The 25380-nt window shown below is 43.9% G+C and overlaps 1 protein-coding gene across 4 annotated transcripts in view; it reads right to left on the bottom strand.

Annotated features, from left to right (window-relative positions):
• The window catches only part of immp2l (inner mitochondrial membrane peptidase subunit 2), a 162195-nt gene that overhangs the window by 99247 nt on the left and 37568 nt on the right, over positions 1 to 25380 (bottom strand). For all 4 annotated transcript variants that reach the window (XM_029697043.1, XM_029697041.1, XM_029697044.1 and 1 more), the window contains exon 3: positions 20270 to 20376. In XM_029697043.1, the coding sequence (XP_029552903.1) occupies positions 20270 to 20376 (107 nt within the window). The remainder of the gene's footprint in view (positions 1 to 20269; positions 20377 to 25380) is intronic.

Raw genomic sequence — 25380 nt, 5'->3', positions numbered from 1 at the left:
GTATACGATGAACAGTATAAATCAGTGGCATTGACAAGTACCGGCAGATCTTAGCTCCTTTTAGTCCGGTGAAAATTAGCCTGCGGTAACTACAAACGATGCTCATTTCCATCTCCCAAAACGGGCCTTGATTAAAAGTGAACAGGCTGGGAGATTGCACTACATTAATGGAGGAAACACCACGGGCTTAATTTCCTGTGTAATGGCGACAACCTGTACAAAGGCCCACTGATTTTCAAAAGGGAGAGGTCACACTTGATTGACTTATGTCAAAAATGATGACACCAGCCTCATGGGATGTTCTAGAATCCGCCCCGAGGCCTCTTCTGCTCAGTCACTGCTAAGTAATGGCTATTTTTGTTTTCACCTTTATTTAACTAGGCAAGTCAGTTAAGAACACATTCTTATTTTCAATGACGGCCTAGGAACGGTGGGTTAACTGCCTTGTTCAGGGGCAGAGCGACAGATTTTTACCTTGTCAGCTCGGGGATTCGATCTTGCAACCTTCCGGTCACTGGCCCAACGCTCTAACCACTAGGCTACCTGCCGCCCCGCTATGTCCCATTAGACACCCTATTACCTACTTAGCCCCATCGGCCCTGGTCAAAGGAAGTGCACTATAAAAGGGAATAGAGTGTCACTTGGGATGCAACATATCTGCATCAAGCCGTGCTGCTTCCTTCCAACACAGAACCGTGTCCAGCTCAACGGCTGTGTTTTATGCTGGTACTTCCCATTGATTCCAGAAGGTTCTCCAAGGATTTAAGTACACAAGTAACAAACTGTCCCATGCCAACAGTAGTTAAATGCTGGGGGAAATAATATAGCCATGCCCTGTTAATGAGTGGGTTTGTGAGATAATAGCTTTGTTTAGTGGTGGAGAATACTTCAAGGCTTTTGGAGTTGTTCTGTTAGTCCAAAAATGCTGTTTGGGGCATTTCCTGTTTCCAATATGGAGGCCAGAGAGCAGTTATTGTAACTTACAGACGGCTCAGTCTCTGAGGAACAATTACTTAGCAGCTGAAGTTTAATCAGTGGAAACAATCCTGAACTTCCCGCCTTACTCGTTTGAGGCAATTAGTCAAAGTCACATCCACTCATTTTTCACACCGGTCTCCTAATGGTCTCCTACAGTTCAATGGATAAACAGTTTACCTCAGCAAATGTTACAACGCTACAGGGGGCAAATTGTTATGTCTCAACAGGATCATCAAGAGAATCGTAGTCTAGCTGCACGGCATAGCTATTCGTTTTTATTCCACATCAGCGACTGATGAAGACCTGCATGGGAAACCAGGTTATGAGATTGGTGATTGACCTCTGACCAATCAATCCATGAATTGATTCATTATTTAAAAATGGGAGTAAATAAAACCCATCAGAAACACCCGTCCTCAGTGACTGACTAGAGGTGAACAGGGAACAGGCCACTACAGCCCCGGGTTTAAATGATGGCTTTCAAGGGGCTTCCACTTCACTCTACTACATCAAAGCCTCATCAATTCCACACCCACCAACTCAAAAATGGTTTTCCTCACGTCAGATCTTCCTGTCGATTCCATCCCGGACAGAACTGAGGGAGCGACTAGGACTCAGCTGAGCAGCCGTTTCAGTCAGAAGTCTCTGGTTCTGTGTTATGCCTAAGATAACATTTCAGTTACACACTAAGCTGCATGCATCTCCCCGACAGACAGAGCATGTTAGGGTACGTCCCAAACGGCACCCTATTCTCTATGTAGCGCACTACTTTTGACCAGGGCCCATAGGACACTATAAAGGGAATAGGGTGTGATTTGTGTCAAAGCATGTGGAGTCGACTGCATCTGATCTACTCCTCATAACTGATCTACTCCTCAAATGCGCACCTACAGGGGCAGCAATACACCAGCCAGGCCAACATGCCAGTCACTTTTCCCGGGAGAAATCACACCAATTGCCATTTAGAAAATTAATTCAGTGACCTATTATAATGTAAGATTCATTTGCACTGTGTGCTTGCTTGCTGTGCTTGAAATATAAATGAATGCTCTCTCTTTCTCCTCTCGCTCATGCAAAATTCATTTGAGATAATTACTGCATACACGACACGGCAGAAAACAGAGCCAAAAGGATAAAAGGGTTGACTAAATATTCTACTACTTAAGACCGAACATTTGATCCAGTGCCAAATGACTTTGGTGCTTGAGTGACACAGAGCCCAATGAATACACCTGAGCATTCGGTGAACACAACACTCCCTTTGAAGCACAGGTCTGCAAACGGACATTGGTCTTTGACAGGCCCCTAAATAGATTTTTTTTTTAAATGCACAAACTATAACAGATATCTGGGCTATTCCTGGAGGAGAGCAAAATATTCCTCCACAAGACTGTTTTTCGCTCAATTAAAAAAAAGGAAAAGATGAATATTCCTATCCGGCTGTGACAGGAAACCATATCATAAAAGACAATGATTGACGCATCAAAGGACGGTTACCGGAGAAAAACCTTTTGATTTCATCTATGAATATCTGTGTGTGCCAGCCGCTGCCATTATGTTTGAGGGGGACACTTTTGATGTTGTTTCAATACATCTAGGCCTAACATAAGATATCCACATTGGAGTAAGAGGAAGTGACTGTATGACTCCATCCTGTCAAAATACAGACACATCAACTGCAAACCTGGAGAATTCACTGTTTGACACAGCCTACAGTTTTGTGATGCTCCGGTCTTGAACTCAAAAGGACCCTAGCTACGTCTAATTAGCAGATAACAAATGGTTTTGTGTCCATCCACAAAAAAACTATGCAAATGAAAATCAATGGAACAAGAGCAGGAAATACTTTGCTCAACAATTAAAGGATGTAGTAATGCAGTCTAAGGCACACCTCTGAAAAGGCGATGTATGAACAACATTTAAACTGCTGTCTGTACCCTCAAACGGTCTTGTGTTAGTCTGACCATATAGGCCTATATCACCATCATACTCAATACGTCCTATACAATCATAATGCACACATTTCCAACCATTTTCAATCATATGACGAAATACTGTTGTCATACTGAGTCTAGAGACCATAACATTTACATTTTCCCATAAAAAAAAAAGCTAAACAGAAAAGGGGAAATCTATTGTGCTGAAATATCTTATTAACATACTGCTTGAATAGGTAAGGTCTTGTTATCACTTCCCTGTAAAAAATAAATCAAATACAAGAACCTGAGGCTTCGTCCAATCCTAGTTCACGGTTGAATTGTAAAATGAAACAGAATATCCGGCTGCTTAAAGATAATGCTGTACTTGTATAAAAATACCAAAACGTTGTAGTTGTGTGAAGTTCATTTGTTTAAGTGTTGGAATTTCCTGAAGTCAAATCGCAGCCCTCCAGTCCTGTTCATTCAAATGTCACCTCCATAATCGTAGTTGCCTTTCCAGTTTGTATTAAAATGGCCACAACCTGTACATGCACACCGAATTTGGGTGTGACCTATAAAAAAAGTCATCCATGGATGGAGGTAGAGATGGCAGATAGCAGCAGAGGCTCAACTTCCCCGTGTTACCATAGAAACGTGTGAATACGCAGGCAGAAGAAGTCGGCCTAGTACTCCAGTGAGGGAGGGGGTTGTGACAGACAGGCAGGTTGCCTGCTGGATGCACCATGCGTGACCTGACTGACAGAAATGGTACAAACAACAGTAAGTGGAAGTGGCAGTTTACGTAGAGTGGTTCAGAGTCAAGATAGGAGAGACGACAACGGACACACACAGGGTTGGGTAGAGAGGAGCGGGTGCTACATGACAACATGTAAGATTTCACAATATTTTTCACTGAAGAGTCAATTCATTGGAGTCCCAATGGAGCATAAGGCACATAACTATTATGCATAATACAGTTTCAGAAAGCCATTGAATGACAACCCTATTCCATTATAAAATGTTAGTCACATTAAACCAATGTACTTGTAAGTGTACATTCAGAGTTATAGAAGCCATTGGAAATCCGTGTCACAGAAGATCACATTTATTGAAAAAAATGGAGGTATTATTCCTCAGCTGATAGCTGGGACAGAAGACACATTTCAGTTGAATGCAATCATTTGTACAATTGACTAGGTATCCACCTTTCCCTTTCGTTTCCTCACGTTATCGAGGGGCTACCCTTGGTGTGCCTGTCATCTATCATCTTTAAAGCAGGGCCGCTGTGGGAGCTCGTCCCTGGTCCTGAGCTGTGGATTTGGAGCGGAGTGTGGCACAGACACCCTGGCCTAAGGCTATGGGTCATCTTCCTCTCTTCTCCTCCCCTCTGCTCCCCTCTGCTGCTTGGCTGGATCTGCTGCCCAGCTGAGATGAGCGATAACAGAGATCCCCCCCCCCAGCAGCAGATGTGGGTTCAAATACTATTTGAGATCTTTTAAATACTTTGAGTGTTGGCTGTAACCTGACTGCAGTGCTATATTAGGTGCAGGGTTTGCAGTTTTGGGACTATTCTATTGGACCATTGTGCTAGGCATGCTTAATCAAGCACAGATAACGCATTTTAAATTATTTCAAACAGTATTAGAACCCAGGTCTGCCAAGCAGTGGTGTTGGAGGAGTCTGTTCATCACACACTCCATTGAGTCAGTCTCTCCAAGGACCACACCCCGAGCAGTGAGCACACAATGACCATGTAGTTTACAAGCTTTAGCCTGAGAGCAGGGAGCGGAGCGTGTTAACAGCATTGGTAGGCTATAACCTTGGTTGCAGGTCTCCTCTCCTTATCATGCATCTTTATTGACAATCTTGTTTTGAGGGGGTTAGGGTGTGTAACACTGAGTTAACTCTGCAGTAAATTCAATAGCAAGTTAACAACATGAGAAACGGTTTAAGTGGCCTGTAGGTTAACCACAGTTCACAGACTGTGAAGTCCACCTATTGACTCAATGGAGTGTGTGTAGTTATTCCCTCCACAAGGCAATCAAACAAGCGAAATGTCAGTATAGGGACAAAGTGGAGTCGCAATTCAACGGCTCAGACACAAGACGTACGTGGCATGGTCTACAGACAATCACGGACTACAAAAAGAAAACCAGCCACGTCACTGACACCGATGTCTTACCTCCAGACAAACTAAACAGCTTCTTTTCCCGCTTTGAGGATAATACAGTGCCAACGACACAGCCCGCTCCAAGTACTATGGGCTCTACTTCTCCATGGCCGACGTGAGTAAGACATTTAAACGCATTAACCCTCGTAAGGCTGCCGGCCCAGAGGGCATCCCTAGTCGCGTCCTCAGAGCATGTGCAGACCAGCTGGCTGGTGTGTTTACGGACATATTCAATCTCTCCCTATCCTAGTCTGCTGTCCCCACATGCTTCAAGAGGGCCACCATTGTTCCTGTACCCAATAAGGCAAAGGTAACTGAACAAGATGACTATTGCCCTGTAGCACTCACTTCTGTCATCATGAAGTGCTTTGCGAGATTAGTCAGAGATCATATAACCTCGACCTTACCTGTCACCCTAGAGCCACTTCAATTTGCATCCTGCCCCAATTGGTCCACAGACGATGCAATCGCCATCATACTGCCCTATCCCATCTGGACAAGAGGAATACCTATGTAAGAATGCTGTTCATGGACTACAGCTCAGCATTCAACACCATAGTACCCTCCAAGCTCATCATTAAGCTTGAGGCCCTGGGTCTCAACCCCACCCTGTGCAATTTGGTCCTGGACTTCCTGATGGGCCGCCCCCAGGTGGTGACGGTAGGAAACAACATCTCCACTTCACTGATCCTCAACACTGGGGCCCCACAAGGGTGTGTGCTCAGCCCCTCCTGTACTCCCTGTTCACCCATGACTGCTTGGCCATGCACGCCTCCAACTCAATCATCAAGTTTGCAGACGACACATATGTAGTAGGCTTGATCACCAACAACGACGAGACAGCCTACAGGGAGGAGGTGAGGGACCTGGTGGAGTGGTGCCAGGAAAATAACCTCTCCCCCAACGTCAACAAAACGAAGGAGCTGATCGTGGACTTCAGGAAACAGCAGAGGAAGCACATCAACTTCACTCCTCGCCCCCCAAAAAAGTGTATCGGAGCTCAGCCACCTAATGAAGAACCATCCATCTCCTTCAATGACAGTTTATAAATACCCACGTCAGGACTAAAGGTGAGAAGCCTGCCTGCTGCCACCCATCGCTATAGTTAACTCCACTAGCTCCAAAACAGGGGCCTCAACTAGAATGATAACAAAATAATACATAGAGATAAAAAAAAAACGTTCTGTCTATGATCAAATATTCCATATAGAATAATATAGGATACATACAATACTATAGGGGTATCAGTACTAATCCCTAGCACTGATACACATTTTTCCCACAGATACTGAATGTAATGTAAAGCTGCCCTCAAACTGTGCTGCTACACGCAGATTCAGAGACCCAAGGTCCACTTTCAGGCATAATTCAGAGAAAATTGCAGTTTTCCTGGCAGAGACGAATATTCTCTGAAGATTGACTGCATATCTGTTTTATTTGTAATTTCTCCCCTATAGCTAGCTGTATAGGCCTAGCTGTTACCAGTAGTGTGACTGGGACACGTGCATGAACATCCATGATCCATGTGAGGCTTGATGAAAAAACCTTTATCACTGGAATGATCTGCCAACGCACAGCGATACAATCTATTTTTAAGTTCATGTATGCCTGCCAAACTGGCAGAGAGAGAGAGAGAGAGAAATTGAGAGGGAGGGAGGGAGGGAAGTCTGAGCTATTGGATGAGAAGCACTTCACAAAGCATGAAGCATTGAACATTAAAGAGGCACAGTTTAGCTAAATTACAGGCATTAATCGTCCTTCTCCTACTTACTGATAACGCTGTTCTTGTTTTGCTCTTTCTGTTGCCAGAGGAAAAAACATTCATGTTTCTATAATCTTAACTTCTCACCTTTTCTGCTACCCCAGAGCAAGATGATGTTGTCTGGCCCTGACCTGCATTAGCGTAACAAGCATGAGAATTAAGATGACACACACACACACACACACACACACATTCCCCAAATCCCCCCCCCCCCCTCTCTTCTCCCATCCACCCACACATTGCCCTGCTCGGACTGCTCTCTTCCTCCAGTCATATCAAGGGGTGAGGTCCTTATTAATGTGCTCAGTGTGTTGACAGTGGTTGGCTGCGTCTTAATCTGTAACCCTCCAAACACCACACGGGTCTGACACCGCCGCTATGCTAACCCTCAGCCCCATTTGCGTAACTGTTCTAAAATGCCACTGACAGCCAATTTAACATAGCACTGTGTGTGTTTGTGTGTGTCAGGAAATTTAACACAAAGCCCTGTAGGTAGCATGTGGGACAACCACAAATCATGAGCCATTTCTCAAATAGGCCACAGAGCAGTCGAGCGTTGAAAATAAGCTTGGATGGATTCTTGTTTCAAAAGGCACATTATAACTGGATAAGACGTTTGGAAGGATGAGATATGTTATTCACTGGGGATTCAAAATGTACTGTGTCAGTAAATGGTTCTATTCGTTTAGAACTCTACTCTCAAGGAGTCACTTCATTTTTCACTTATCCTTTATTTGTCACATTTTACCAATGAAGGAGGAGTTCAGGGTCACTTAAGTTTGTAGGCCTACCCCTACCATGGAAGCAAGTGAACTCCAGGTTCCAACTAGTCTGGTTTGGTTCCTTAACCATCCTTCATTTAGGGCATGGGCATAATGCGAATACTATCTCTGACTTGGAAATGTGTCACTGTAACAGCCTAAATGATCAATCCTGTCCCTGTGGCATTTGAAACACCAATTTCCTTCCATCCAGAGCCCAATTTTAATTTAAAGCTTTTATGCCCTCAATGTGTCAAGTGAGTAACCTGCCCACTACGCACAGCTCACTCTGTATCGGCAGGGTGCTTTCCAAGCTGCTGCTGCTTCTGTTAAATGGAGAAATGAGGGAATATTTCATGTCGAGGTCATTCCTATTTCATTGCATGCCTGTTGATGGATGTGAATGCCAGGAAAGCAGCTTTGATGTTTGTACAATTACACGGTGGCTGAATGAGAGGAATATCTCCTCGCTGTATAACCAAAGTACCCGCCGGGGCAGGTGACAGAGCTCCTGTGTAATGAAAAACATCATTTGTGTTTGGAGACAGGTTGTTTTCTCCTCAACCACCTTGTCTCCTTGTGAAGGCAGGTTCTGAACAGGAACATCAGGAAAATCACCAGAAGGAAGGGAGAGAGAGAGGAACACGAAGCCAGGAAGCAAGGGATGGCTGAAAGAAATTAAGATGAAAACAAACCACCACAGCCAAGTGGGTATTTTCCACATTCCATGAAAACCTGCTGCTATCTATGTGGTTCCCTCTGAATGCAACCCTGCCTCATTGTGTTTATGTAAACCCAATGTTTACCGTATATAGATTCTGATTTACAGTAAAATCCTATTATTAGGACTACGGGCACGTATCAATGCAGATATACAGTTGAAGTTGCAAGTTTACATACACTTAGGTTGGAGTCAATAAAACTCGTTTTTCAACCACTCCACAAAGTTCTTGTTAACAAACTATAGTTTGGCAAGTTGGTTAGGACATCTACTTTGTGCATGACACTGTATCACAATTCCAGTGGGTCAGAAGTTTACATACACTAAGTTGACTGACCCTTCAGCTTGGAAAATTCCAGAAAATGATGTCATGGCTTTAGAAGCTTCTGATAGGCTAATTGACATCATTTGAGTCAATTGGAGGTGTACCTGTGGATGTATTTCAAGGCCTACCTTCAAACTCAGTGCCTCTTTGCTTGACATCATGGGAAAATCAAGAAATCAGCCAAGACCTCAGAAAAACAATTGTAGACCTCCACAAGTCTGGTTCATTCTTGGGAACAATTTCCAAACGCCTGAAGGTACCACGTTCATCTTTACAAACAATAGTGCGCAAGTATAAACACCATGGGACCACGCAGCCGTCATACCGCTCAGGAAGGAGACGCGTTCTTTGGTGCGAAAAGTGCAAATCAATCCCAGAACAACAGCAAAGGACCTTGTGAAGATGCTGGAGGAAACAGGTACAAAAGTATCTATATCCACAGCAAATCCAGTCCTATATCGACATATCCTGAAAGGTCGCTAAGCAAGGAAGAAGCCACTGCTCCAAAACCGCCATAAAAAAGAAATACTACGGTTTGCAACTGCACATGGGGACAAAGATCGTACTTTTTGGAGAAATGTTCTCTGGTCTAAATAAACAAAAATAGAACTCTTTGGCCATAAGACCATCGTTATGTTTGGAGGAAAAAGGGGGAGGCTGGCAAGCCGAAGAACACCATCCCAACTGTGAAGCACGGGATGGCATCCATCATGTTGTGGGGGGTGCTTTGCTGCAGGAGGGACTGGTGAACTTCACAAAATAGATGGCTTCGTGAGGGAGGAAAATTATGTGGATATATTCAAGCAACATCTCAAGATATCAGTCAGGAAGTTAAAGCTTGGTCGCAAATGGGTCTTCCAAATAGACAATGACCCCAAGCATACTTCCAAAGTTGGCTTAAGGACAACAAAGTCAAGGTATTGGAGTGGCCATCACAAAGCCCTGACCTCAATCCTATAGAAAATTTGTGGGCAGAACTGAAAAAGCGTGTGCGAGCAAGAAGGCCTACAAACCTGACTCAGTTACACCAGCTCTGTCAGGAGGAATGAGCCAAAATTCACCCAACTTATTGTGGGAAACTTGTGGAAGGCTACCAGAAACGTTTGACCCAAGTTAAACAATTTAAAGGCAATGCTACCAAATCCTAATTGAGTCTATGTACATTTCTGACCCACTGTGAATGTGATGAAAGAAATAAAAGCTGAAATAAATCACTCAACTATTTTTATGACATTTCACATTCTTAAAATAAAGTGGTGATCCTAACTGACCTAAGACAGGGGATTTTTACTAGGATTAAATGTCAGGAATAGTGAAAAACTGAGTTTAAATGTATTTGGCTAAGGTGTATGTAAACTTCCGACTTCAACTGTTCTTGCAGCAGTTCTGATGAACTGAACCACAAACCTCATTCCACCCAAGCCGCCCTGCTTTAATCTGGTCACAGCGCCTCTCTCTCTCAATCTCTCAGAGGTTCTTATTACACTGGCATGCTGCTGCTCTCTTCCTTCATAGCTCATGTTGACATATACAACTACTAAAGGGCTCTCAGAAATGTTTCCCTGTTGTATACTGCGGAATTTTACCCCAATCAACTTTTCGGAGGCACATCCGAGTTCAAGTGGACCTATCTAAACGTTGAAATTTACCGGAGGTGGACGCATTCCTTCATCACATCTGATAATTGGAAAGGAACAGGGAGCTGAGTCACTGTGTGAGAGGGGATGAGGGAGAACGTCCCTATAGGAGAAAGGCAGAGGGCTGCGTTAGTAGTCTGCTTTGTCGTTTAAACCTCAAAATCATGGTACTGTAGTAGGTAGAGGTTTACGTAGGTTGCCAATTTGACACGTTGAGGGACAACAGCCCTGCAACGAGAGAGGCGAAAAGGCTGAGGTAGAGGGAAAGATAGTAGTGTGTTGTGTTGTTTACTCCTGACATCCTTGTACTGTAGTAACTTTGAGAGGTCTACCTGTTAAAAGGATAACTCAATGTGAAAAATAGCCTATAGGTCTCCAAAACCACCTTTACTCCACAAAAAGAAATGCATACAAAGCTCCCTCTCGCCCTCCATTTGGCAAATCTGACCATAATTCTGTCCTCCCAATTCCTGCTTACAAGCAAAAACTAAAGCAGAAACTACCAGTGACTCGCTCAATACGGAAGTGGTCAGATGACGCAGATGCTAAGCTATAGGACTGTTTTGCTAGCACAGACTGGAATATGTTCCGGGACTCATCTGATGGCATTGAGGAGTATACCACATAAATCACCGGCTTCATCAATAAGTGCATCGATGATGTTGTCCCCACAGTGACCGTACGTACTAGAGATCAACCGATTAAATCAGAATGGCCGATTAATTACAGTGAGGGAAAAAAGTATTTTATCCCCTGCTGATTTTGTACGTTTGCCCACTGACAAAGAAATGATCAGTCTATAATTTTAATGGCAGGTTTATTTGAACAGTGAGAGACAGAATAACAACAAAAAGTCCAGAAAAACACAGGTCAAAAATGTTATAAATTGATTTGCATATTAATGACGGAAATAAGTATTTGACCCCCTCTCAATCAGAAAGATTTTTGGCTCCCAGGTGTCTTTTATACAGGTAACGAGCTGAGATTAGGAGCACACTCTTAAAAGACACCTGTCCACAGAAGCAATCAATCAGATTCCAAACTCTCCACAATGGCCATGACCAAAGAGCTCTCCAAGGATGTCAGGGACAAGATTGTAGACCTACACAAGGCTGGAATGGGCTACAAGACCATCGTCAAGCAGCTTGGTGAGAAGGTGACAACAGTTGGTGCGATTATTCGCAAATGGAAGAAACACAAAAGAACTGTCAATCTCCCTCGGCCTGGGGCTCCATGCAAGATCTCACCTTGTGGAGTTGCATTGATCATGAGAACGGTGAGAAATCAGCCCAGAACTACAAGGGAGGATCTTGTCAATGATCTCAAGGCAGCTGGGACCATAGTCACCAAGAAAACAATTGGTAACACACTACGCCATGAAGGACTGAAATCCTGCAGCGCCCGCAAGGTCCCCCTGCTCAAGAAAGCACATATACACGCCCGTCTGAAGTTTGCCAACGAACATCTGAATGATTGTCAGATGAGACCAAAATGGAGCTCTTTGGCATCAACTCAACTCACCGTGTTTGGAGGAGGAGGAATGCTGCCTATTACCCCAAGAACACCATCCCCACCGTCAAACATGGAGGTGGAAACATTATGCTTTGGGGGTGTTTTTCTGCTAAGGGGACAGGACAACTTCACCGCATCATTCTCCAACAATTTATTTTTGCATTATTTAAACCAAATTGAACATGTTTCATTATTTATTTGAGACTAAATTGATTTTATTGATGTATTATATTAAGCTAAAATAAGTGTTCACTCAGTATTGTTGTAATTGTCATTTTATATATAGATAGATAGATAGATATAGAAAAAATAAAATATATATATATATATAAATAAATAAATAAATAAATAAATAAATAAATAAATATATATATATAAATATATATATAAATATATATATAAATATATATATTGCTCAAAAAAATAAAGGGAACACTAAAATAACACATCCTAGATCTGAATGAATGAAATAATCTTATTAAATATTTTTTTCTTTACATAGTTCAAAGTGCTGACAACAAAATCACACAAAAATAATCAATGGAAATCCAATTTATCAACCCATGGAGGTCTGGATTTGGAGTCACACTCAAAATTAAAGTGGAAAACCACACTACAGGCTGATCCAACTTTGATGTAATGTCCTTAAAACAAGTCAAAATGAGGCTCAGTAGTGTGTGTGGCATCCACGTGCCTGTATGACCTCCCTACAAAGCCTGGGCATGCTCCTGATGAGGTGGCGGATGGTCTCCTGAGGGATCTCCTCCCAGACCTGGACTAAAGCATCCGCCAACTCCTGGACAGTCTGTGGTGCAACGTGGCGTTGGTGGATGGAGCGAGACATGTCGTCCCAGATGTGCTCAATTGGATTCAGGTCTGGGGAACGGGCGGGCCAGTCCATAGCATCAATGCCTTCCTCTTGCAGGAACTGCTGACACACTCCAGCCACATGAGGTCTAGCATTGTCTTGCATTAGGATGAACCCAGGGCCAACCGCACCAGCATATGGTCTCACAAGGGGTTTGAGGATCTCATCTCGGTACCTAATGGCAGTCAGGCTACCTCTGGCGAGCACATGGAGGGCTGTGCGGCCCCCCAAAGAAATGCCACCCCACACCATGACTGACCCACCGCCAAACCGGTCATGCTGGAGGATGTTGCAGGCAGCAGAACGTTCTCCACGACGTCTCCAGACTCTGTCACATCTGTCGCGTGCTCAGTGTGAACCTGCTTTCATCTATGAAGAGCACAGGGCGCCAGTGGCGAATTTGCCAATCTTGGTGTTCTCTGGCAAATGCCAAACGTCCTGCACGGTGATGGGCTGTAAGCACAACCCCCACCTGTGGACGTCGGGCCCTCATACCACCCTCATGCAGTCTGTTTCTGACCGTTTGAGCAGACACATGCACATTTGTGGCCTGCTGGAGGTCATTTTGCAGGGCTCTGGCAGTGCTCCTCCTGCTCCTCCTTGCACAAAGGCGGAGGTAGCGGTCCTGCTGATGGGTTGTTGCCCTCTTACGGCCTCCTCCACGTCTCCTGATGTACTGGCCTGTCTCCTGGTAGCGCCTCCATGCTCTGGACACTACGCTGACAGACACAGCAAACCTTCTTGCCACAGCTCGCATTGATGTGCCATCCTGGATGAGCTGCACTACCTGAGCCACTTGTGTGGGTTGTAGACTCAGTCTCATGCTACCACTAGAGTGAAAGCACCGCCAGCATTCAAAAGTGACCAAAACATCAGCCAGGAAGCATAGGAACTGAGAAGTGGTCTGCGGTCACCACCTGCAGAACCACTCCTTTATTGGGGGTGTCTTGCTAATTGCCTATAATTTCCACCTGTTGTCTATTCCATTTGCACAACAGCATGTGAAATTTATTGTCAATCAGTGTTGCTTCCTAAGTGGAGTTCGATTTCACAGAAGTGTGATTGACTTGGAGTTACATTGTGTTGTTTAAGTGTTCCCTTTATTTTTTTGAGCAGTATATATACTAAATATAAAAAATAAAAATAAATAAAAAAATTTTTTTTAAAAGTAAGATTAATCGGTTAATCGGTATCGATTAATCGGTATCGGCTTTTTTTGGTCCTCCAATAAATCGGTATCAATGTTGAAAAATCAATCTGTCGACCTCTAGTACGTACATACCCCAACCAGAAGCCATGGATTACAGGCAACATCCACACTGAGCTAAAGGGTAGAGGAGATACTTTCAAGGAGCGGGACTTTAACCCGAACACTTATAAGAAATCCCGCTATGCCCTCAGATGAACCAATAAACAGGCAAAGAGTAAATACACCTGTTGTATTCAGCGAATGTGACAAATACAATTGCTGCCCCTCTCTCACTCTCTCTCGCTCAGCAGAAGTCAATGTCCATGTTGTGAATACATCCTGCAACAGTGACAGTGAGGATGCATGCTACTGAAATACGGACATACAACTGAAATGCATGCTGTGAGCTCTGGCTGGTCAGCCCTGTGTATCCAGTCTTACAGTTTGTAGTGACACATACACTGCATTCGGAATAAGGTGACACATACAGTGCACCTTATTACATAAGTACTCAGACCCTTTGCTTTGAGACTCTAAATTGAGCTCAGGTGCATCATATTTCCATTGATCATCCTTGAGATGTTTCTACAACTTGGAGTCCACCTGTCCGTAAATTCAATTGATTGGACATAATATGGAAAGGCACAAAACCAAGCCATGAGGTCGAAGGAATTGTCAGTAGAGCTACGAGACAGGATTCTGTTGAGGCATATATCTGGGGAAGGTTACCTAAAAAATTCTGCAGCATTGAAGGTCCCCAAGAACACAGTAGGCTCCATCACTCTTGGAAGAAGTTCAGAACCACCACGACTCTTCCTAGAGCTGGCCGCACGGCCAAACTGAGCAATCGGAGGAGAAGGGACTTGGTCAGTGAGGTGACCAATAACCCAATGGTCACTCTGACAGAGCTCCAGAGATCCTCTGTGGAGATGGGAGAACCTTCCAGAAGGACAACCATCTCTGCAGACCTCCACCAATCAGGCCTTTATGATAGAAGCCACTCCTCAGTAAAAGGCACGACAGCCCACTTGGAGTTTGCCAAAAGGCACCTAAATACTCTCAAACCATAAGAAACTACATTCTCTGGTCTGATGAAACCAAGATTGAACTCTTTGGCCTGAATGCCAAGTGTCACATCTGAAGGAAACCTGGCACCATCGCTATGGTGAAGCACAGCATCATGCTGTGGGAATGTTTTTCAGCAGCAGGGACTGGGAGACTAGTCAGGATCGAGGGAAAGATGAAGGGAGCAAAGTACAGAGAGATCCTTGATGAAAACCTGCTCCAGAACGCTCAGAACCTCAGACTGAGGGCGAAGGTTCACCTTCCAACAGGACAACGACCCTATGCACACAGCCAAGACAACACAGGAGTGGCTTCAGGACAAGTCTCTGAATGTCCTTGAGTGGCCCAGCCAGAGCCCAGACAGGAACAAAATCGAACATCTCTGGAGAGACCTGAAAATAGCGGTGTAGCGACGCACCCCATCCGACCTGACAGAGCTTGAGAGGATCTGCAGAGAAGAATGGGAGAAACTCCCTAAATACAGGTGTGCCAAACTTGTAGCCTCATACCCAAGAAGATTCGAAGCTGTAATCGCTGCCAAAGGTGCTTCAACAAAGTAAAGGGTCTGAATACTTATGTAAATGTGATATTTCAGTTGTTTTTTTACAAATAAGAAAAAAATTCTAAAAACCTGTTTTTTGTTTTATCATTATGGGGTATTGTGTGTAGATTGATGACGGAAAAAAACTATATAAAACCTCTTAAGGATCGGACCCTTTTTTTCAATTTTCACCTAAAATGACATACCCAAATCTAACTGCCTGTAGCTCAGGACCTGAAGCAAGGATATGCATAGTCTTGATACCATTTGAAAGGTAACACTTTGAAGTTTGTGGAAATGTGAAATTCATGTAGGAGAATATAACACATTAGATCTGGTAATATAAAGAAAAACAAGTGCTTTTTATTTTTATTATCCATCTGTGAAATGGAAGACAAAGGCCATTATATCCCTTGGGAGTCTGGGCGCAAAATACATTTTGGCCACTAGATGGCAGCAGTGTATGTGCAAAGTGTTAGACTGGTCCGATGAACCATTGCATTACTGTTCTAAATGTTGTATTGAATTGATACGCAGCAGGGGTTCAAACTGTAGAACCCAGTTCCTACATTTGAATATAAAATGGATTTTATCAAAACTATGCTACATTTTATCTCTGGGACCCTCAGGATGAGAAATTAGAGCAGGATCACTGAATGTAAGTATATTATTTACCTTCAGAGGTGAATATATCAAACCAGTTGCTATTGGCCATCACAAAGCCCTGACCTCAACCCTATAGAGAATTTGTGGGCAGAACAAAAAAAAGTGTGTGCGAGCAAGGAGGCCTACAAACCTGACTCAGTTACACCAGCTCTGTCAGGAGGAATGGGCCAAAATTCACCCAACTTATTGTTGGAAGCTTGTGGAAAGCTACCCGAAACATTTGACCCAAGTTAAACAATTTAAAGGCAATGCTACCAAATACTAATTGAGTGTATGTAAACTTCTGACCCACTGGGAATGTGATGAAAAAAATAAAAGCTGAAATAAATCACTCTACTATTATTCTATTATTATTTATTTCAAATTCTTAAAATAAAGTGGTGATCCTAACTGACCAAAGACAGAGAATTTTCACTAGGATTAAAATGTCAGGAATAGTGAAAAACTGAGTTTAAATGTATTTGGCTAAGGTGTATGTAAACTTCTGACTTCAACAGTATAGCCATGTTATTTTTACTTGTTATTTTTATTCGTTATCCATTGTGTATTAATTCCTCATGTCACTATTTCTGTTTATTTATTTATTATATTTTATCTTTAACTCTGGATTTTTGGAAATGCACGCGTAAGTAAGCATTCCACTGTTAGTCTACACTTGTCTACGAAGCACGTGGCAAATTACATTCAATTTGATTTCACAGTGCATTGAATTCATTTACTAATTCAGTTCGTTCTTGTTTACATGTTGAATGAAATGGCTGCCTCTAAGCTGGTTGGAGGGAACGCCAAACTTTAAAGATAAAATGAAACACATGTAATGAATGCAGGTGTGCGTGCTCTGAGCACCATCTGTGTGTGTGTGTGCACAAGCTTGTGTGTGTGTGTTTCGCAGAGTGGGATTCTTAGCTCAAGAGGCCAATGTCTTGCTTTTAACAGAGGCCATTACCCAGCCATCACGCTGCTGAAATCACACAAATGATAGATAATAACACTATTACAGCCAGCCAGGCAGCAGACATGTCAAAACATCCCTATCTATCTGCTAGATTAGGAGACAGACTGAAGCGATCTCTTTTGGCAAAACAAACCCTATTAACCTCCCCTCCTATCCCCTCCCTGGGGGCCAGAGTGTGCTCCACAGTGGCCTAATGGCTCATGGAAGGGTGGTCAAGCCAGTCGGCTCCCCTTTTCCTGTGTCCAGGAAGGAATTCCTACCTCCACAGACCGCGTTCTACTGTTGCCCTAACAACATGTCTGCAGAGGAGAGATTGTCAGCCCAGAGTCTCCTAGATTAAGCATCTCAGATGTTTTTGCTTTCCTTTTTTCCCCCTCTTCGGTCTTTTCTTTTTTTGTAAACCCAATCCCAAAATAATGGGCTTTGGTCACAGCTGGCTAAAACACAGCTCAACAAAGCCAAACTGGATTCTGTTGATGATAAAAATTACATAAACTGAGTACCGTCCAAACGAACAAGAGGGGTGCTGTTTCTCTCTTCCTGGCATCCACACTTCAAAGACGAACTACAGGAAGAGAAGCAACTACAGACTTGAAGCTTTTGAAGGTTTACACAACTGCTGCTGTGCATGCCATGAATATTCATACACACTAAAAAACGTGCCACGTCAAAACTTTCAACATCTGTTTTTCTATCGTCTTGTACCAGGATGGTAATCCTAAAACCTTGTCATTAACAAAAGCACGGTGCCAGAAAAGGGGATTCATTAGCCCGCTATTTATAACCCGGAGAGGAGCATTTCTCCTCTTCCACAAGGAAATTCTGCTTTGCAGAAACCTGTTTCTGGGGCTGCTCAAAAAAATAAATAATTAAATGGTTGTGTTAACAAGGAGAACATAAAATCAAATCAGCTTATTAATAGCCTGCACTGAAAGCATGACAAAAACCCGATGTGGCAGATAAATTGCCATATATGCACTCAAATACGGTGACCATTTTCCTCATCCACTACTATGGCCCTGAAACGAGGAGTATTCTATTCTGTAAATAAGAAATTATTCAGAGGACCAGAATATTGCCTTGGACAATTTGCTTTTCAAATTAGAAGAGGGAATTCAGTATGCCTTGCTGTAGCAGTAGTCCAATATCACACTTGACATGTAAATACAGTACAGGCCAGGGTGGAATTCTTTGGCAGATGAGAAATACGCTTCTACATTTTCTTATGAAATCCCACCCAACAACAGTTGTTGATACAGATCTACTTGACACGTTGCCCTTCCTCATAAATGTTGCTTTAGAAAAAAACATTCTTAAAAAGCATGCAGGTTAATTGGTGTATGACATATTCCTCTTAGAGAAGTGAGGCAGACTCCTGCAATACTGAGCTAAATACTGCATCTAGCCTTTCTGTATGTCTTCCTGTGACTACAGATTCACCCCGACAGATGTGGGTAAAACACACGTCATACCTTTAAAATCTATTGGAGTTGAACGGTTGCCCTGAGACGCAGCTGTAGACTAATTAACTATAGAGTCTGACGCCATAGAAGTCTACAGTCATGTCTCGGGGCAAGGGTCAGTACAGAGGTCAATAATCTAAACAACAACAGAAACAAGATGATGCACATAACTCCTACAGTACCTTACAGAGTACGTCAGGGTTGGACAAGTTTAGTACCTTCCAGTTTCCCTCAGGTTTGTACCTTGTGAACATGACCCTGTATAATTTTCTCTTTACCCAGTGAGTCCACAAAATTAACTATTTCAAGCTCAATGGGAAACACAAGAGGGTTTCTCAACAACCATGGCTGTAACTCTATCGTATACAGTATAGTACGCCTATAGTCTGTGAAATCCCCCCACAGAAATAATTCATTCTTACAACTTAGTTTGTCAGAGTACAATAGATTAGCATTCCACGCTAGCTCTCTCACTCGCTTTCTATCACTTCCCCCTCTCCCCTTCCCTCTTTCTCCCGCTCTCACCTTCACTCCCTCTCTCCACTCTGCTAGGAATGCTGCTTCATAAATGGCTGAACATCCTGTTCACAAGCGCAACACGTCCCCTGCAGGGAAGGGAAGGGAGAGGCTGCCATCTTGGGGTAATTATGGAAGAGGGATTTATCCTGCCTGCCGCTGTCTGTCTGTCTGAGCCCACACAATCCACAAGGCACATCACATCAAACCCCACAGCAGCAAATAGGTGCATTTAATAGCATTTTATTTTATTTATTATTATATTTAACCAGGTAGCCCCATTGAAGTCAGAATACCTCTTTTCTAAGGGAAACCTGCATGGATGGGTGGTTTGTGGACATCTGTGCTGAATCACAATAGTAATGTAGAACCCAAATAAACCAGTCATGGCAAAACCTTACCCTGAGGTTGTCAAACCCAGTTTAACTAATGAACACAGAAAATACATAATGCAGTTATATTCCTTGACCGTATCTCTATGTCTGCCTATTCATGACCTCTGCTCTGCTCTTCTGCATCAAACAACATCAAACCTGAATCCCATCAAGGCAACACAGCACAAATGCATCAGACAGCTGCGCTATCACACATTGAGGTCTCAGAAGCCATCGCAAAAACAAAGACTGAGATAAGTATTCTGGGATAAGTGCGGCCAGGGACTTGAACATACGAGGAGAGAAAGAGAGAGAAAATACTTTATTTCAGGGGAGATTTTGACTGCTTCCCAAATAACACCCTATTTCCGACATAGTGTACTGCTTTTGGCCAGAGCCCTATGGTCAAAGGTAGTGCACTATATAGGGCATACGATGCCATTTGTGACTGAGTCTTTTTCATTAGCAGCCAGGGCCACATTGGCTTCCCACGGTGCTTCAGAACAAAGAGTATGTCTGAAAGCAGGGAGCCTTCACGTGGCTGTGTGGCGCTCTAATTGATCTCTCTCTCTCCCCCTCCCTCTCTTGTGGACCCAACAGTGTCAACAGGTCCTCCATTTTAAAAACAGCACAGGGGAGTTATAGGGGAGCAGAGCATCCCTGCTCAGCCACCCATTGGCAGAGGGGCCTACTCCAGAGGCCCCTCTACTCCAGAGGTGGAGGGAGAGAGTGTGTATCCAAATCCACTTGATCTTAGCAACTAACAAGGTCCCAGCTTGTCTGACAGCAAACAAACAAACAAACAAACAAAAGTTGATGTAAACGTGGTTAAAACTTGGTTACTTACAGGACTGACACAATGTCACCTCGTCGTACTTGGTAGTTCCTCACACTCCAGCGGTTCAGGAGCACCACGTCAGACCCTGTCACATTCCCCTCAGGATTCAGGGAAGGCTGAGACGACACACACATGCACACAAACACGAAAGAGGCGAGTCAGTCACATCAGAAAGAAACAAGGAACAGGGGAAACGAGCAACATTGTCATTAGTGGCCTGGACAGAAGAACCGCAGCAAGGGCCAAGCAGAGGGCAACCAGGGAACAGAAGACAGACAATGACATATTCCTCTTAGAGAAGTGAAGCGGACTCCTGCCATACTGAGCTAAATGCTGTATGTAGCCTATCAAATCAAAACTGATTTGTAATGTGCGCCGAATAAAACAGTGAAATGCTTACTTACAGGCTCTAACCAACAGTGCAAAAAAGGTATTAGGTAAACAATAGGTAAGTAAAGAAATAAAACAAGAGTAAAAAGACAGTGAAAAATAACAGTAGCGAGGCTACATACAGACACCGGTTAGTCAGGCTGATTGAGGTAGTATGTACATGTAGATATGATTAAAGTGACTATGCATATATGATAAACAGAGAGTAGCAGTAGCGTAAAAGAGGGGTTGGCGGGACACAATGCAGATAGCCCGTTTAGCCAATGTGAGGGGGCACTGGTTGGTCAGGCCAATTGAGGTAGTACAGTTGAAGACTGAACGTTACAAACACCTTAGCCAAATAAACTGAGTTCAAATGTATCACAATTCCTGATATTTAATCCTAGTAAAAATGCCTTGTCTTAGGTCAGTTAGGATCACCACTTTATTGTAAGAATGTGAAATGTCAGAATAATAGTAGAGAGAATGATTTACTTCAGCTTTTATTTCTTTCATCATGTTCACAGTGGGTCAGAAATTTACATACACTCAATTAGTATTTGGTAACATTGCCTTTAAATTGTTTAACTTGGGTCAAACGTTTCGAGTAGCCTTCCACAAGCTTCCCACAATAAGTTGGGTGAATTTTGGCCCATTCCTCCTCACAGAGCTGGTGTAACTGAGTCAGGAATGTAGGCCTCCTTGCTCGCACACGCTTTCTCAGTTCTGCCCATACATTTTCTATAGGATTGAGGTCAGGGCTTTGTGATGGGCACTCCAATACCTTGACTTTGTTGTCCTTAAGCCATAACTGTGGAAGTATGCTTGGGGTCATGGTCCATTTGGAAGACCCATTTGCGACCAAGCTTTAACTTCCTGACTGATATCTTGAGGTGTTGCTTCAACATATCCACATAATTTTCCTCCCTCACGATGCCATCTATTTTGTGAAGTGCACCAGTCCCTCCTGGATGGTTGGGATGGTGTTCTTTGGCTTGCAAGCGTCCCCCTTTTTCCTCCTAACATAACAATGGTTATTATGGCCAAACAGTTCTATTTTTGTTTCATCAGACCAGAGGACATTTCTCCAAAAAGTACGATCTTTGTCCCCATGTGCAGTTGCAAACTGTAGTCTGGCTTTTTCATGGAGGATTTAGAGCAGTGGCTTCTTCCTTGCTGAGCGGCCTTTCAGGTTATGTCGATATAGGACTCGTTTTACTGTGGATATAGATACTTTTGTACCGGTTTCCTCCAGCATCTTCACATGGTCCTTTGCTGTTGTTCTGTGATTGATTTGCACTTTTCGCACCAAAGTACATTCATCTCTAGGAGACAGAACGCGTCTCCTTCCTGAGCGGTATGACAGCTGTGTGGTCCCATGGTGATTATACTTGCGTACTATTGTTTGTACAGATGAACGTGGTACCTTCAGCCGTTTGGAAATTGCTCCCAAGGATGAACCAGACTTGTGGAGGCCTACAATTTTTGGCTGATTTCTTTTGATTTTCCCATGATGTCAAGAAAGAGGCACTGAGTTTGAAGGTAGGCCTTGAAATACATCCACAGGCACACCTCCAATTGACTCAAATGATGTCAATTAGCCTATCAGAAGCTTCTAAAGCCATGACATAATTTTCTGGAATTTTCCAAGCTGATTAAAAGGCACAGTCAACTTAGTGTATGTAAACTTCTGACAGACTGGAATTGTGATACAGTGAATTATAAGTGAAATAATCTGAATGCAAATAATTGTTGGAAAAATTACTTGTGTCATGCACAAAGCAGATGTCCTAACCGACTTGTAAAAACAATAGTTTGTTTACAAGAAATTTGTGGAATGGTTGAAAAACTAGTTTTAATGACTCCAACCTAAGTGTATGTAAATTCCGACGTCAACTGTATGTACATGAATGTATAGTTAAAGTGACTATGCATATATGATAAACAGAGAGTAGCAGCAGCGTAAAAGAGGGGTTGGGGGGAGGAACACAAAGCAAATAGTCCGGGTAGCCATTTGACTACCTGTTCAGGAATCTTATGGCTTGGGGGTAAAAACTGTTGAGAATACTTTTTGTCCTAGACTTGGCACTACGGTACCACTTGCCGTGCGGTAGTAGAAAGAACAGTCCATGTCTTTTTAGGGCCTTCCTCTGACACCGCCTGGTGCAGAGGTCCTGGATGGCAGGCAGCTTAGCCCCAGTGATGTACTGGGTCGTACGCACTACCCTCTGTAGTGCCTTGCGGTCAGAGGCCGAGCAATTGCCGTACCAGGCAGTGATGCAACCAGTCAGGAAGCTCTCGATGTTGCAGCTGTAGAACCTTTTAAGGATCTCTTGACCCATGCCAAATCTTTTTAGTTTCCTGAGGGGGAATAGGCTTTGTCGTGCCTTCTTCACGACTGTCTTGGTGTGTTTGGACCATTCTAGTTTGGTGGTGATGGGGACACCAAGGAACTTGAAGCTCTCAACCTGCTCCACTACAGCCCCGTTGATGAGAATGGGGGAGTGCTCGGTCCTCCTTTTCCTGTAGTCCACAATCATCTCCTTTGTCTTGGTTACGTTGACGGATAGGTTGTTATTCTGGCACCACCCGGCCAGGTCCCTGACATCCTCCCTGTAGGCTGTCTCGTCATTGTCGGTGATCAGGCCTACCACTGTTGTGTCGTCTGCAAACTTAATGATGTGGTTGGAGTCGTACCTGGCCATGCAGTCGTGTGTGAACAGGGAGTACAGGAGGGGACTGAGCACGCATCCCTGGGGGGGGCTCCAGTGTTGAGGATCAGCATGGCAGATGTGTTGCTACCTACCCTTACCACCTGGGGGCGGCCCGTCAGGAAGTCCAGGATCCAGTTACAGAGGGAGGTGTTTCGTCCCAGGATCCTTAGCTTAGTGATGAGCTTTGAGGGTAATATGGTGTTGAATGCTGAGCTGTAGTCAATGAATAGCATTCTCACATAGGTGTTCCTTTTGTCCAGGTGGGAAAGGGCAGTGTGGAGTGCAATAGAGATTGCATCATCTGTGGATCTGTTTGGGCGGTATACAAATTGGAGTGGGTCTAGGGTTTCTGGGATAATGGTGTTGATGTAAGGCCTTACCAGCCTTCCAAAACACTTCATGGCTACGGACCGGAGTGCTACGGGTCTGTAGTCATTTAGGCAGGTTGCCTTTGTGTTCTTGGGCACAGGGACTATGGTGGTCTGCTTGAAACATGTTGGTATTACAGACTCAATCAGGGACATGTTGAAAGTATCAGTGAAGACACCTGTCAGTTGGTCAGCACATACCAGGTGCACACGTCCTGGTAATCCGTCTGGCCCCGCAGCCTTGTGAATGTTGACCTGTTTAAAGGTCTTACTCACGTCGGCTACGGAGAGCGTGATCACACAGTCGTCCGGAACAGCTGATGCTCTCATGCATGCCTCAGTGTTGCTTGCCTCGAAGCGAGCATAGAAGTGATTTAGCTCGTCTGGTAGGCTCGTGTCACTTGGCAGCTCGTGGCTGTGCTTCCCTTTGTAGTCTGTAATAGTTTGCAAGCCCTGCGACATAAGACGAGCGTCGGAGCCGGTGTAGTACGATTCAATCTTAGCCCTGTATTGACGCTTTGCCTGTTTGATGGTTCGTCGGAGGGCATAGCGGGATTTCTTGTAAGCTTCCGGGTTAGAGTCCCGCACCTTGAAAGCAGCAACTCTACCCTTTAGCTCAGTGCGAATGTTGCCTGTAATCCATGGCTTCTGGTTGGGGTATGTACGTACAGTCACTGTGGGGACGATGTCCTCGATGCACTTATTGATATAGCCAGTGACTGATGTGGTGTACTCCTCAATGCCATCGGAAGAATCCCGGAACATGTTCCAGTCTGTGATAGCAAAACAGTCCTGTAGCTTAGCATCTGCTTCATCTGACCACTTTTTTATAGACCGAGTCACTGGTGCTTCCTGCTTTAATTTTTGCTTGTATGCAGGAATCAGGAGGATAGAATTGTGGTCGGATTTACCAAATGGAGGGCGAGGGAGAGTTTTGTACGCGTCTCTGTGTGTGTGGAGTACAGGTGATCTAGAATTTGTTTCTCTCTGGTTGCACATTTAACATGTTGATAGAAATTTGGTAGAACTTATTTAAGTTTCCCTGCATTAAAGTATCTGGCCACTAGGAGCGCCGCCTCTGGGTGAGCGTTTTCTTGTTTGCTTATTTCCTTATACAGCTGACTGAGTGCAGTCTTAGTGCCAGCATCCGTCTGTGGTGGTAAATAAACAGCCACAAAAAGTATAGCTGAAAACTCTCCAGGCAAGTAGTGTGGTCTGCAATTTATCACAATATACTCTACTTCAGGCAAGCAAAATCTAGAGACTTCCTTAGATTTCGTGCACCAGCTGTTGTTTACAAATATGCACTGACCGCCCCCCCTCGTCTTACCAGAGTGTGCTGTTCTATCTTGCCGGTGCAGCGTATATCCCGCTAGCTGAATATCCATGTCGTCATTCAGCCACGATTCCGTGAAACATAGGATATGACAGTTTGTGATGTCCCGTTGGTAGGATATTACAGTTTTTGATGTCCCGTTGGTAGGATATTACAGTTTGTGATGTCCCGTTGGTAGGATATTACAGTTTTTGATGTCCCGTTGGTAGGATATTACAGTTTGTGATGTCCCATTGGTAGGATATTCGTGATCGTATCTCGTCTAATTTATTGTCCAATAATTACCGTCAATATTACTCGCCAACGTGCAACGGCAGCTTTCCCACTCGCCTT

The sequence above is a fragment of the Salmo trutta genome, chromosome 17 (assembly GCF_901001165.1).
Source record: "Salmo trutta chromosome 17, fSalTru1.1, whole genome shotgun sequence".
NCBI classification, from domain to species: domain Eukaryota; kingdom Metazoa; phylum Chordata; class Actinopteri; order Salmoniformes; family Salmonidae; genus Salmo; species Salmo trutta.
This window is presented reverse-complemented; position numbering and strand designations above follow the sequence as displayed.